This window comes from Anguilla rostrata, chromosome 4 (assembly GCF_018555375.3).
Source record: "Anguilla rostrata isolate EN2019 chromosome 4, ASM1855537v3, whole genome shotgun sequence".
Classification (NCBI taxonomy): domain Eukaryota; kingdom Metazoa; phylum Chordata; class Actinopteri; order Anguilliformes; family Anguillidae; genus Anguilla; species Anguilla rostrata.
The window spans coordinates 20,107,980-20,121,076 of NC_057936.1; the positions used below are offsets into that span (position 1 = coordinate 20,107,980).

Below are 13,097 nucleotides of genomic sequence, written 5' to 3' on the forward strand. Positions count from 1 at the left end.
ATGTTAGCAGCATTTCCAACGGAACTAATTAGTTATTGTAATGTGCCACTTTTGAATCTTTTTTTTATCTCATGCTGTACGAAACCAATATGTCACGTGATTCACACTGGTCTACGTTCACGTCCAATAAGTTCATGCAAACTGTGTATGATCTGTGCTTTCCCCATAGACCGTATAAAAATAGGCTTTACCTGTTTACAACCACAGAGCGCTAAGGAGCATCTCTACTACGCCTTGTATCGCTTACCTTCCATCTTCCCACACCGCAAGGCATTTTACGGCACCACAGTAGTGAAATCCGGCAGCTCTGAATGAAACTGAACACTGGGGTTCCGTATAGCTTGCGGTGTTCACTCTTCGATTAGTGTCTGCAGTAGACCGGTTGCCAATCGAAGCCAGGACCATGGCCTCTACATCTTTGCACAATCCATACTTTCTGCTTAGTGTAATGTATTGCACATTACTTTTCAGCACCGTATTTTGTGAGGAGGAAGCTGAAGAAGATGAGCACGAGAAACATACGTATACGGTGGATATGTTCAACCATGCCATCGCTACAGCTCCCCACTTCGTTATGTTTTTCGCTCCCTGGTAAGTCCTGGAAGTTTTCGCAGTTGTAGCTTAAACTTTTCGCTAAACATTAATTCTGTCTATGCTTTGGTTTTTGCTTTGGATTCTGTGTAATATTTTGGATTGTTTGTTATTAACTTTCAGCTATACTGTAACTGACGTGTTATTGGAAACCGAATTACCTTGCATTATTTGCTTTTAGGTCTTAGGCCAGGAATTTCTTGCAAATTGGAATTGGAGCTTGTTGGCTAGCTAGCCTATCAGAACCAGCTAGCTCTATCGTTACACTGAACTGTTATCCGTACAGCCACGTAACTTCGCTGCTAGCTGAGTAGTTACTGAGCTGTCTAGCTAAGTGCATGACAGAGGAATTCATAATGTATAAGCGTTATCTTTGGAACGTATTTAATGTTATAAGTTTATTGACGTAAAAAGAACCTAGATCAAAGTGTAACCATGGGGTAACTTCAGGATGTGTACGGAAACTTGTCGCTTACGTGGCAACTACTGGCGTACACTGGCAGCTAACCCTGGTGGATACTGCCGGCATGGTCAGTGATGTACATAATCGTGACCGGCTACTTGGCTATGTCTGTATTATAATTTACTAGTCTGATATGTATCGTACAGGACTAGTTGCGCTATTAGCTGGTATTAGCAGTAGCTAGCTACGTATTACACCGGGATGTGTAATGTAAGCCTACCTAGCTAGATAGTTTCTTTGCATTTTCCTTGTAGCCTAGCTGGTTAGCTGGACTAGCTAATGTTTAAGTCAAGGTGGTAGAAGGCCTATTAATAATTAGCTAAAACTTTTAGCTAACTACTTATAAACTCTTATCCTGGACCCTTTCCCACTAGATTTGGCCTCTTTGTGGGGGCTGCTTTTTGTCGGGTTTTGGCATTCGCATCTTCTAAGTAGCTAGCTTCGCTTCTAAAATGACAGGTTTTGCACCCTTTATTGAATTCTGCATTTCATTCAGCCCATGGAGTGGTTTAGCCTTTGATGCTGTGGTATGTAACCGCGAATATGTACACGGCGTCATTAAAAAATGTAACTTTTTTCCCCCGTTAGGGTAGATCTGAGAATGTGCAAAATAAAAAAATCTGAAAATCACATTTAAAAAAAAAAGAAAATAAAAATAGTGTAGGTCAGTCGTTGAAAGCAAGTAATTGCATAATGTGTAGACTTATTTGAAACTTGGCGTGAACATTTCTCAAGCAGCAGCTTCATTTCTCCATGCATTTAATGTTATTTCTTCCTTCCTTTGAGCGTGATAATTGTCAGAACTGAAAAGTAGTGGGGGGTTGATGCAGTACCATTTACGTACTCTGCATTGTTTGGGCAGGTGTGGCCACTGCCAAAGGCTTCAGGGTACATGGAACCAGCTGGCAGACAAATACAACAACATGGAGGAACCCCCTGCATATGTTGTTAAGGTGGACTGCACAAAGGACACCAAGTTCTGTTCAGACCATGGAGTACGAGGGTACCCCACGTAAGTGGTGCCTATTGGAAATCATTCTGTGTTTTGCTTTCATTCCAAACTGCTCTTGTCCATGCTGGGGGTTATGCCCTGGACAGAATTATGGAGTGTTGTCATAGACAACGAAGAAGCCAATCCCAAGAAAAGTCTGAGAATTGGGAGTCAACAGACCTTGAAGCTCTGCTGTAATAATCTCACAGTCAGTATGCTTGCTCTCTGTTGGGGGTGTAATGTCATACTGGAATGTAATCCATGAAGTGTTTTATGGTTTCATTTCAAATTCCCTATGTACATTTCAGCAAAAGGCTTATGTACTTTGCAGACTGTCCTGTACTGTACTGCAGGGTAATAGACCTGTTAACCTATTGCAATAGTCACATCTTCAATGTATCTATTAGGAGTGGCAGTAAAATTATTCATAATTCCCCTCTAGCATCAAAATGTATTGTTCTAAACAGTCATGCACTTTTTGGCACAACAAGATGTTTGCGAGTAATACCAAGCACCCCTGTCACTGCTACTTTGAAGATCTACAAATGTAACACAGTTCTCAATGTAAGAAATTTTGTTTCTTTAGGGTGGCCGTTAGCTTTTTTTCTGGTGTCCATTCTGAATTTTAAAGTACAGTATAACATCATATTGTAACCAATTTATTTAATATGTCTACATGCTACTGCTATTTGTATAATAGCTGCACTTTTTTATATATTTCTCCCTCTGGTGCTTGTGTGCATTTGGGATGATGCAGTGTGAAATTGTAAATCCATCTCGAATGCATTAGTGTATAATATGCATTACAGTGTTTCGGTATTGAATGGAGTGCCTTTTCTGTCATTTTGAATGTGTAACTTCAATCAGCTGTATGTTGGTGACATCAGTTTTTCCAAAGACCATATACTTCTGTTGCAACCAATTTAAACTTGAACGTACATGGAGTCTTTGAGACAAGTTGCAAGTACAAAGTATAAAAACAGCTCTTTGCTTTCGCCAACAATTTGTTCAAGAAACTGTTGTTCAGAACCGTCATATTCAGTTATTTGAAATGTTTCCATTCAGAAATTTTATGATGATGCAGCAGGATAACTATAGTTGAATTGGATTTCTCTGATTTATTCTCCAGTTGAATGTTTTACCTCCATTTCTCCAATAGAATAAGACATAATTGAAGTAGGTGTTCACTGTAAAATTGATATAATGTGGAAGAACAAAGTAATTCTCCAGGCAAAATAAAGTAATGTAATCCAAAGAAAGATCTTTGTTGTTTTCTAGCCTGAAGCTGTTTAGACCTGAAATGGAGGCTGTGAAGTACCAGGGATCAAGGGACATGGAGTCTTTGGAGTCCTGGATGCTGAAGACCATGAATGACGATCCTGAGGTAAGTGCAAAATGCAAAGCAGAAGAGAGGAGGCTGCTATCAAGAAAACAAGAGTAGGCCTACTATAAGGTCTTTTAGTAACTAACAAGTATGATTATCTGAAGTATAACTGGTCTGTCGTCATCCTGAAATGAGGTAATATGCCCCATTTCAAGAAGTGCAGTACTGCAAAACATGCCAGACTTTAATTTATCTGAAGGCGTTTGTAGGATAACTTGTGGGAGTGTGCATTACTTTTACGTGTATTCTTCTGCATCCAATGTATGTGTAATGGAAAACGAAATGTGAATCGGTGGGCTGCACTTGTAATGTGTCGCCACCTAATCCACATGGGATGATTTAGTATAGAAGGTTCCTGGAGGGCAGGGCTACACTACCTCATTCACTGCTAGCTCTCTCTTGCTGGTGCAGTCGGATTACTCAAAAATCCAAGGGAATACGAGCAGCAGCTCAACCTGTTGCGGTTCTTTGATTGTGCGACAAACCTTTACATTTATTCCACTGCTGTTCCAGCCACACGTGCTATACAGAGGTGTGTCAGTGGATCACAGTTGGGAGGTGTTTCAGATCAGTGATGTTGCAATGAGGACCCAGGCTGTTGAGTAGATGGCAGGACCTAATGTTTGTTTCATGCAACGTTGTATCTTTGTGGCATCCAGGAGCCCCAAAGTGAACTTGAGCCACCCAAAGCCCCAGAGCCAAAACAGGGCATGTATGACCTCACTGCTCTCAACTTCAAGGCCCACATCACTAAAGGTAACAGAACAGGCATTGCAATGGGTATTTATGTGTACATCGAGCGTCATACTGGAATGACCAAAATAGTTACATACTGTTAATTTGAAATGTATTTTTTGATTTTATGTTTCATTTAATTTGACTCCAATAGTCTGTTGGCTTGCTGTTTATCCCTTACTTATGCATTGTCTCATTTTATAGAGCTTAACTTTCTTATTTGTTAGATGAAAATTGCAAATATGAAATTGTACTTTGTGTTTTCTGTGGGGATATACCATGCTGCAATATATCTGATTATAAGGGTGCAGGTTATAATTTAGGATCTACTTTTATTACCATATTACCATTTAGCAATGTACCTACACAACACAGTGTATGTTAGTCTCATTGTAACTGTACTCTTACAGAGTATTTGGTTGAGGTGTCATCGTGAGGCCGTGTGCACTTCCTGCTTAGTGGAACGTGTTGGTTTTAGTTGGTGTATGCACTTCCCCTTTGTTTATTTCCTAGGTTACCACTTTGTCAAGTTCTTTGCCCCTTGGTGTGGTCACTGCAAAGCCATGGCTCCTACTTGGGAGCAGCTGGCCAGCACATTCGAGCACTCTGACAACGTCAAGATTGGCAAGGTGGGTGGGCCACAGCCGTAGCAGCAGTGCATCGGTGAGCACGTGGGTCCTGTTGGGGCCCACGCACCAGGACACACAGCCGTTAGATAGCAACGCTCTGCTGAAGCAATTTGGCTGTGCCCTTGTGTAAACATAACATTTTGCTTTGACACCGGCTTAGCAAATTAGTTTATGATAACGCTTGCACACATCAGCTGTTGACTTTGAGTCCCAGGGCTGGTTCGTCAGCCTGAAGCTCAGCGCGGCTTGAGTTACTGGTGCGTTTCGTTTCCGCAGGTGGACTGCACTCAACACTACGAGGTCTGCTCTGAAAACCAAGTGCGCGGATACCCCACCTTGCTGTTCTTCAAGGATGGAGAGAAGGTAAGAAGTGGATTGCATGCGAAGGGCTGTAACGCCTTGTTTGGAAATTGTGGTTTTTTTGTATATTGTTCCACCAGCTTCACCTGTCTATGGTGACATCCATGGGTCTGATTTAGATGAGCATGCACAGAGCAGATCCGATTGCAGGTAGTACATTTCTTATGGAATGTGAAATCCCTGCTCCATACTGCACTGACTAAGCCACTTCATCACATACTGCAGTTCATTTCTTGGCCTTGTGCTGGAGGTACCTCCATTTAAAACAGGCAAATACAACTGGCAGAATGCTAAGGGAGTTCAGTCTACGTTTACCCATTTAGTGCAACTGTTCTACTGCTACTGTCCATGCTAATCACTGTTAGAAAAATGATGTATTCCAGCTATGAACAAGGTCAACTTAAGGAGTAATTGTATAACTGAGTCTCATCTATGATTTAATTTGGATGGCGACCTTTCCAAATTTCTTTACGTTACTCAGTTGAAATATGTGCTCCCTTCAAGCTTATAAGCAGGAGAGGAGTAGGATCACGAGACGTCTTTTTGGCACGTGCTGTGTTTGTCTGCAGGCAGACCAGTACAGAGGCAAGAGAGACCTGGACTCTCTGAAGGAGTTTGTGGACGGTCACATTAAAGCCGCCGCTGACACAGCTGACGACGCTCAGGATAACGAAGTCGTGCCCCCCAGCGAAGAGCCTGCCGAAGAGGAGGTAGAGTGTCACTTTAAGCGTCTGTCTGTTTGCTCGAACATTCGTCTGTTGTATATAGGAATTTTTTCTTATTGTAAGATACTACATCTGTCTCTGTATGTATGGGCTTCAAATGATAGTTTAAACAAAAAAGTGGAGAATCTATTCTAGTATTCAAGTTTTGAGAGGGTACATTTTGCATGTGTGGGTTGACCATATTGCAGAATACTTCTATAGATTCTTCTTAATGAGTTCATAAGCTTTTTTACATATGCTCTACCAGTGGGACTATGATCATCTAGCCCACACTGTGACTGCCCATAATTGCTACTTCAGGACAGTGAAGTAGCAATTATGGGCAGGCTAGCTATTTCCTCCTATTGTTGAAAATTCATTAAAAATACAGCATTCTACAAGGTGACGTCATTAAAGAGGATTAGCCCTTAACAAGGAGATGTACTGCGTCATAGCACACACAAAAACTCCAATGGCAGAAAGAACGTGGACTTTTCATTGAGCTGTTGCGTTGAGATTAATATTTCTGCTCTTCTTGGAGGCTATTGTGTAAAACTAATTTATGATTTACTGAATAAATATCCTTAGAAATCTTTGGATGTTGTTTCATTGTTGTGTTGGTACTAAATTATGTAATGGTATTTTCTTTCCCCTAGTCCAAAGTCCTGGTCCTCACTGAAAGCAACTTTGATGAAACAGTGGAAAAAGGTCTTTCATTCATCAAGTTTTATGCCCCATGGTAAGAGAGTAATTAAGGGATTATGTATAGCGCGCAAGTGAACTGTTTAGGAATACGGCTCACCAGGGTGTTTTAACTTGAACATAAAGTGTATTTTGTGTTCACACCATTTACAAAAATGAAATGGGGAAATTTATATTTACTGTGAAGTGTGTTATGTTGAAATGGGCGTTTTCCTTTCCGAGGAATTCCCCCCATTTCGCTTAGTTAATAGTAATGTTACTAACGCAAGAGCGCATGTTTTGACTGGACAATTTGGCAGAGGGATATAATCAGGTCTGGAACAGCAGTCATATTACAGTAGTAATGCAACCTCATTGACCAATAAGAATCAAGTATCCAACAAAGCAACGGTGTAATGCTGAATATTGTGTGTGCCAAGAGAACAACTTAAAATGTGTCCAGTATCCTCAACTGTGATTGCAAGATTAATTAAACGTGACAAAATGTCTGGGCAGACACAATTGTATTTTGATAGTGACATTGCCCTTTATTTTCCATACCAGACATAATGCAAGCCTAGTGTTTTTTTTACTTTGTTGCACCCTTTTCTAAGATCTCCTTCAGGTTGTAGGCACCACCTTAGTTTTCCACTCAAACATCCTAGTCCTTGGGCAGTTGAGGATCTTGCCTCACCTCCAGACCAGACGAACAGGAAGAATCTATTTTACTATCTGCGAGTCGAATCGTCTGAAGCATTTCCTCAGCAGTTAAAGGGCACTGGGTCTGATGGGGAGCACCAACACGGCCGGCAAATAAAGGGCCAAACTCTCTCGTTTGCCGCTGAAGGTCCCGTGTTTATTTTTCTAGGTGTGGTCATTGTAAGAACCTCGCTCCATTATGGGAAGATCTATCCAAGAAGGAGTTCCCTGGGCTCACAGATGTGAAGATAGCGAAAGTGGACTGCACCGTGGAGCGCTCGCTCTGCAACAGATTCGCCGTGAGTCGACTCACCCTTTTCATTTAGGGGTTTTTCGTTTCTCTGGGATTTTCTACTCTGGTTCAGTAGGGCCGCAGGGGTACTTCTTATCGTCATTACCCAGGTACTTTATTGAGCCATTAAAGCAGCTGAGCAGATGATTACACAATTAAGTCACCTCACCTGGTTTCCTGGTGACGTATTTTCATCTTAAAAGGAAAAGCTAGTTTACATTAGTGGGGTTTCCATCCAACTGTTTCTATGTGTTTCCTGAGTGGAAATTCCTGAAATTCGAGAGATTAAAAAAAAAACTGAAATATCACAGTTTTCATACTTTTTAAATAAATGGTGACGTGATGGGGACCTAAGTCACATGCTTCCCCTCCAGAATGCCCAAAATTCTAAAATGCTTCAACCCAAAGCTGGCCTATGCACAACATTCTCTCAGAATTTCTTGTTGTGTGGGCATTCACAGGTGTATGGTGGATTTTGTGGTGGTGACATAGCCTTTTGTGCTGTCATTAAATGGACCATTACATGCCCTGTTCGATGTCTCTGGACTGCATGTAATACAGCCATGCATAACCGATAGAGGTCTGTTATGATCACTCTTCCGATAGTCTTGCAAACCCTCCATAACTGTGTTTGGCTGGCACTCTTTTGATTACGTAATCTTGTAGCGCCCTCATCAGAATGTTCAAATGAAGTTGGTGAAAACACTCATTCGCATTTTCTTTTGCTGACTTTTCGGAAATTCTTTCAACATTTGCAAAACGTTTGGATGGAATTTTCATTATTGTGGCCCACAAGGATCAGGGTTGAGAAGCCCTGGACTAATCATGTAAATTACTCTCCATTCAGTGATTGATACATGTTTTTTAACCATGTCCTGTACTCTTTAGAACTGAACTAAAAGGCTCTTCTAGATAAGTCTTGGAGTTTCAGGTTTTTCTCTCAGTTAAATTAATGGTTTCCAAAAACCATAAAATCCTTTTTTAAAAAGCAATTACATCCTTTGACTCACATCGGAGGGCAGTAAGACTCTCAGGAATGTCTAGACCTTCTAGTCCCAGTTGAGGCCTTTGAGATGCCCACAGTAATAACCTCAATTTAAAATCTAAATTCTTATCAGTCGGAATTTCCCCTTCCAAGTCTCCTCACAAATTTCAGTCTTTTCTCAGTCAGTCGCTCAGAGCCCAGAGACGATCCGTAGCAGCCTGTAAACTCTGGAGAAATATAATATGGAGATGACTCGAATGATGGCTAACCCAAAGTTTTGAATGTTGAGCTGCTGTGGGAGGCAGTAAGCTTCTGTAGCACTTCTGCTGAAACCTCAGAGGCACTGCTGTAGAGCTGCCCCACAGGCTACTCACGTTTTAAAACATTTATGCTTGTAATAAAAAGTAATATGAGATGATACCTGGAGGAAATATCAACTCCATTGATCTGGTGTTTGTCATTTTGTGTAACTTAAGCAGATCCTGATTGATTGTGTAATTAAAAATTTATTTTTAACATGTTACTGTTTGGAGAAAAAAAATGAAGTGAATATTTTAAAAGAGTTAATCTGGGTATGAAATATCCAGTGTATGCAGATCATTTTTCTGCTGTCTTGTTTCTTGACCTGTTAATATCGCATATTGTATGATGGTCATGATCGTTACAAAATTTAATTGTTGTGATTTTGGTGATATGCTATTTTTGCTAGAAAATTATATGCTGTATACTTCCGACTTATTTAAATTAGATTTTTACTTAAAGTATTTTAGACAAACATTTTAATACTGTCAATTAAGTAAAACGTATTGCTATTTTTGCAATTAGGCCTCCGAAATTTTTGGTCTCATAAGAATCATTTATTGATGTTCCCCATATGAAGTAAATGGAAGCCAATGGAGGAAATCACAAGTAGTGACTGCAGTGTGACTTCCTGTCATGTGGTCTGACCTCGGCCGTTCTGACCCCTCCAGGTTCGCGGCTACCCCACCCTGCTGATGTTTCGGGCGGGGCAGCAGGGGGAGGAGCACAACGGGGGGCGGGATCTGGAGAGCCTGCACAGCTTCGTGATGAAGCAGGCCAGAGACGAGCTGTAACGTCCAAACCTCCTCCCACAGTCACAAGTCTCTGGTGTCACAACGCATTAAACCTGCCTCCACACGGCAGCCATTTCCACCTCTCTGCAGCGAGCGAGGAGCTGCATCAACACAGACTGTGGTTTTTCTTTTCTTTTTTTCTTTTTTTTGCTGCCAAAGGACTTGTGGGCAAATGTGGGTCTGATTTTTGAATCGTATTTAAAAGATGTGAATGCGTAGTCCCACTTCGCCCTAGAGTGGATAAGGTTCTGCAGTGAAATTATACACGGTCATGGAAAACCACTTTTCAGGCGGTACTTTTTAACTCAATTTGAAATGTACGAACAATATCCCAAATTGAAGTGACTCAAGGATGGTCATCAATGTGCCTTCCGAGACTAGCCTAATATTTACAGTAAAGCTGGCAGTTTACCCAGGTGACCTCAGCTGAAATTCCTTCTTCATATTGGATGATTTACTCAAAGAAAATAGGATTTGTGAAAATGTGATTAGTAAAAATTTTACGCGCCATCTACATTTCTGTACTAGAGATGTCACCTATATGTTAACTGACATTGAGCGTTAAGTTGATGGTATTTTCATGTGTGTCAGTGATAGCCTAACTTAACTCTCAGGGATATACTTACTGGAGGGAGTGGAGGTCCTGGTCCTGCCATATACCAATTTCTCACATTGTCAAAGTTTTTTCTTTTTTTAAGTGGTGCACAAGCTTATATATTTTCCCAGTTATCAATTGCTGTATTTCAAACTGCACCTTGGGGCTTACTTTGAGTGTTCTCGCCTTGGATATATTGGAAAACGTTGCAAAACTGTACTGCCGGAGTTTCAATGTAAACTGTTTTGTGCTTTGATGGAAATATTTCGCTGCAGTGATATGGAGACCTGTGAATCTGTGTACAAATCATGCCCAGTCAATTGTGATACCTGATGTTTTTTCCCCCTCTCTAATCAAAGCTTTTTTTTTTTTACAAATCATTGTTAAAATAATTTGTCGACCACTATGTTTTATCTACTGTAGTTGATGCATTCAACAGCCTTATCTGTGGAATCCAACAACTGTATCAGTAGTGCACATTTGATGGTCACCAAGGTTGATACACACAGCCTCAGTTTATACAGTGAAGCACAAAAATTTGACAGATCTGGGAAATGTCATTACCTCAGGCTGGTGGGTATGTTCGCCTGGAAATTTGCTGGACAAAGCCAAAAAAAAAAAATCTTGTTTCTCCCTTTCTGTGACAATATGACGACACACCCATGTAGTCAGCAATGTCAGAGTAAAGAAAGCACTGATAATGTATAAAATAAATATAGATTTTACTCTGCATACGCTGGTGGCAAATAAAGCCTTCGGTACAGTCGGTCAGATAAGCATGCGTAAACAGCGTTATCTGTACGTTCAGCGACACCACTAGCAGTGATCGCTGTGTGTTCAGCTCTTCATTTCCAGGGCCCTTTAAGCCCTTGGCCCAGTCTGTCTGGCTCCAGTTCTCTCCTGCTTCCCTTCGTGTGCTCCGTGGTCTCTTGCCCTGACAGTCCATTACTCTGTACTCTCTACCGCCTCTCAGGTTTGTGTCTGCAGCCTCTTCCCCCCCCCCATAGACACTGCGCCAGCCCTGTTCACCTCCCTCACTGCGAAACGCACTCCCAACACGGCACAAGCAGCTGACCAAATAGCACAAAGGACCAGCCGGAACACTTCTTTCTTACTCCGTGTTTACCAAACTGCGAAATACCCGGTTAACGATATGGAATGTTTTTAGGCATCGCTGTGGCAAAAAAAAAAAAAAACATTTCTATGCAGATGTATGTGGCAGCATCTTGCCATGCCTGTATTTACACTCAGATTCAACACAGCAAATGAACAGACAGGTAAACAACTTAATGTCAGTAAAACCTTTATGGATAGCACTTGGTGTAGACAGGCTCGAGTGAAGGAAAGTAGTATTTTCTATGAGTGGGTTGTCCACTGCCCATGAAGTTTTTTTACAAACAAAAATATTGCAACAAAAAATAATTGCGAGTTGCTAACATGGATTTCTGCAAAGATTTTGTAATAAAACTTCTTTTCCAAAAATAGTCTTGTTTGTTTCATTGTAAGATGGCATGTAACTTATGAGGTGCAATAAATAAGCTGAATAATGTACAAGTATTTACATACAAAGTGGAAGTCTAAACATGATTCAGAAAAATGTAGACAGCAGCTTCTGGAGGTATTTTTTTCTTATCGTGGTTCATAATTTGTGGTGGGATAGATAAGACGGTGTAGTTATCTCTAGAATAGCTATTCTTTATTGCTGCAGCAGATTTTGTTGTGTTGAAAGATCTTGTGCTTGTTTAGGAAACAATTGTACCAAGTTGCAATTATTCTCAATTCTATGCCATCAAAATTGAGAAACAAACTGAGGCATTACATTTTTGACACTAAACTTGGTTAAATATCAACACAAAATGACTAGGATACAGTAAAATACTTATGCTCTGAAAATATAGGCTTGTTTACAAATGCAACAGCACGGTCATTTCCTGGTTCAAATGAAGTTTGGCTTTTTCTTTAGATGGGGGTGTCGTGGGGGGGTGGGGGGTTGTGAGTAGTAGCTTCCTGCATATACTATGAGGAACAGCTAAGAATTGCAGGAAGGTTTGAACAATTACATAACTTGTATCATAATACTAATTATAAAAATTAGATTCAAATGGAATTTTATATGTTAAGATCAAGCTTTGGTTAGTCTGATATAGATATCTGTATTAGAGATAGAGTCTGGTTTGGTTAATATTTTTTCCCACTGTCCTAAAAAGCATTATATTCATTTTCAGTGACATCTGAGTACATCTCACAAACAGCATTGTTTTCTCTGCAATGACATACTAATCAGTCCATCATCAAGAGGCTTTAAAGTGGACGACTGAGCACGCCTGATCGCTCGCCATGCGAGAACCGCACCGCTAGAGTAGCTACAGGGTTTGGAATGGTGTGAATTCGGGTCAGAGGAGAAAGCAGCACATTTTTCTGGTCATGTAGCAGTCCTTCGATCGCCCCGAGTCGCTGCAGTGAGGAGAGGGCGGGGCGAAGGTAAGGGGTATTATTTCACTCACACACACACGGACACACACACCCATACTACACACGCATACACGCACACGTACACGCACACGCCTGTGACACCCATGTGGCGTACAGGCAGTGTCTGCTGCAGCCATTGGGCTTGCGACGGTCCGGTGGGGTCAGTGGCATCCACAGGCTCTCACCACCATGTTCTTGTACTTCTTCAGGATCACGTTGGAGTTGTCGTCGAAGTAGAGCACGGAGATGGCGTGTAGCTTCGTAGGGGCGCAGCAGGGTTTGGGGACATTCTCCGGGTTCATGAGATGGACCTGGGACGGATAGATTATTTATAAATTCATATTCTTATTTATCTGTATTATTTCCAAAAATAAAATAACTGCTGCCATAGGCAGATAAAAATCCTTAAATGCTTGCTTAAA

At 41.1% G+C, this 13,097-nt stretch overlaps 2 protein-coding genes across 2 annotated transcripts in view; one reads left to right on the forward strand and one right to left on the reverse strand.

Moving 5' to 3' along the window:
- Positions 1 to 203: 203 nt before the first annotated feature.
- txndc5 (thioredoxin domain containing 5) lies at positions 204 to 11,685 on the forward strand. Its single transcript, XM_064331218.1, has 10 exons — positions 204 to 591; positions 1,917 to 2,066; positions 3,324 to 3,429; positions 4,089 to 4,185; positions 4,678 to 4,793; positions 5,070 to 5,156; positions 5,723 to 5,863; positions 6,514 to 6,596; positions 7,407 to 7,536; positions 9,486 to 11,685. Exons 1-10 carry the CDS (start codon positions 404 to 406, stop codon positions 9,606 to 9,608), a joined length of 1,221 nt encoding a protein of 406 aa, XP_064187288.1. The 5' UTR covers positions 204 to 403; the 3' UTR covers positions 9,609 to 11,685.
- The window catches only part of bmp6 (bone morphogenetic protein 6), a 29,664-nt gene continuing 28,056 nt past the window's right edge, over positions 11,490 to 13,097 (reverse strand). The window contains exon 7 of the mRNA XM_064331217.1: positions 11,490 to 12,986. Within this exon, the coding sequence (XP_064187287.1) occupies positions 12,837 to 12,986 (150 nt within the window). The 3' untranslated portion in view covers positions 11,490 to 12,836. The remainder of the gene's footprint in view (positions 12,987 to 13,097) is intronic.

Coding starts and splice junctions, on each gene's coding strand:
- txndc5 (XM_064331218.1), top strand. CDS start 404: ATGGCCTCTACATCTTTGCACAATCCATACTTTCTGCTTAGTGTAATG. Junction 592..1,916: donor GTTATGTTTTTCGCTCCCTG/GTAAGTCCTGGA, acceptor TTGTTTGGGCAG/GTGTGGCCACTGCCAAAGGC. Junction 7,537..9,485: donor CGCTCTGCAACAGATTCGCC/GTGAGTCGACTC, acceptor TGACCCCTCCAG/GTTCGCGGCTACCCCACCCT.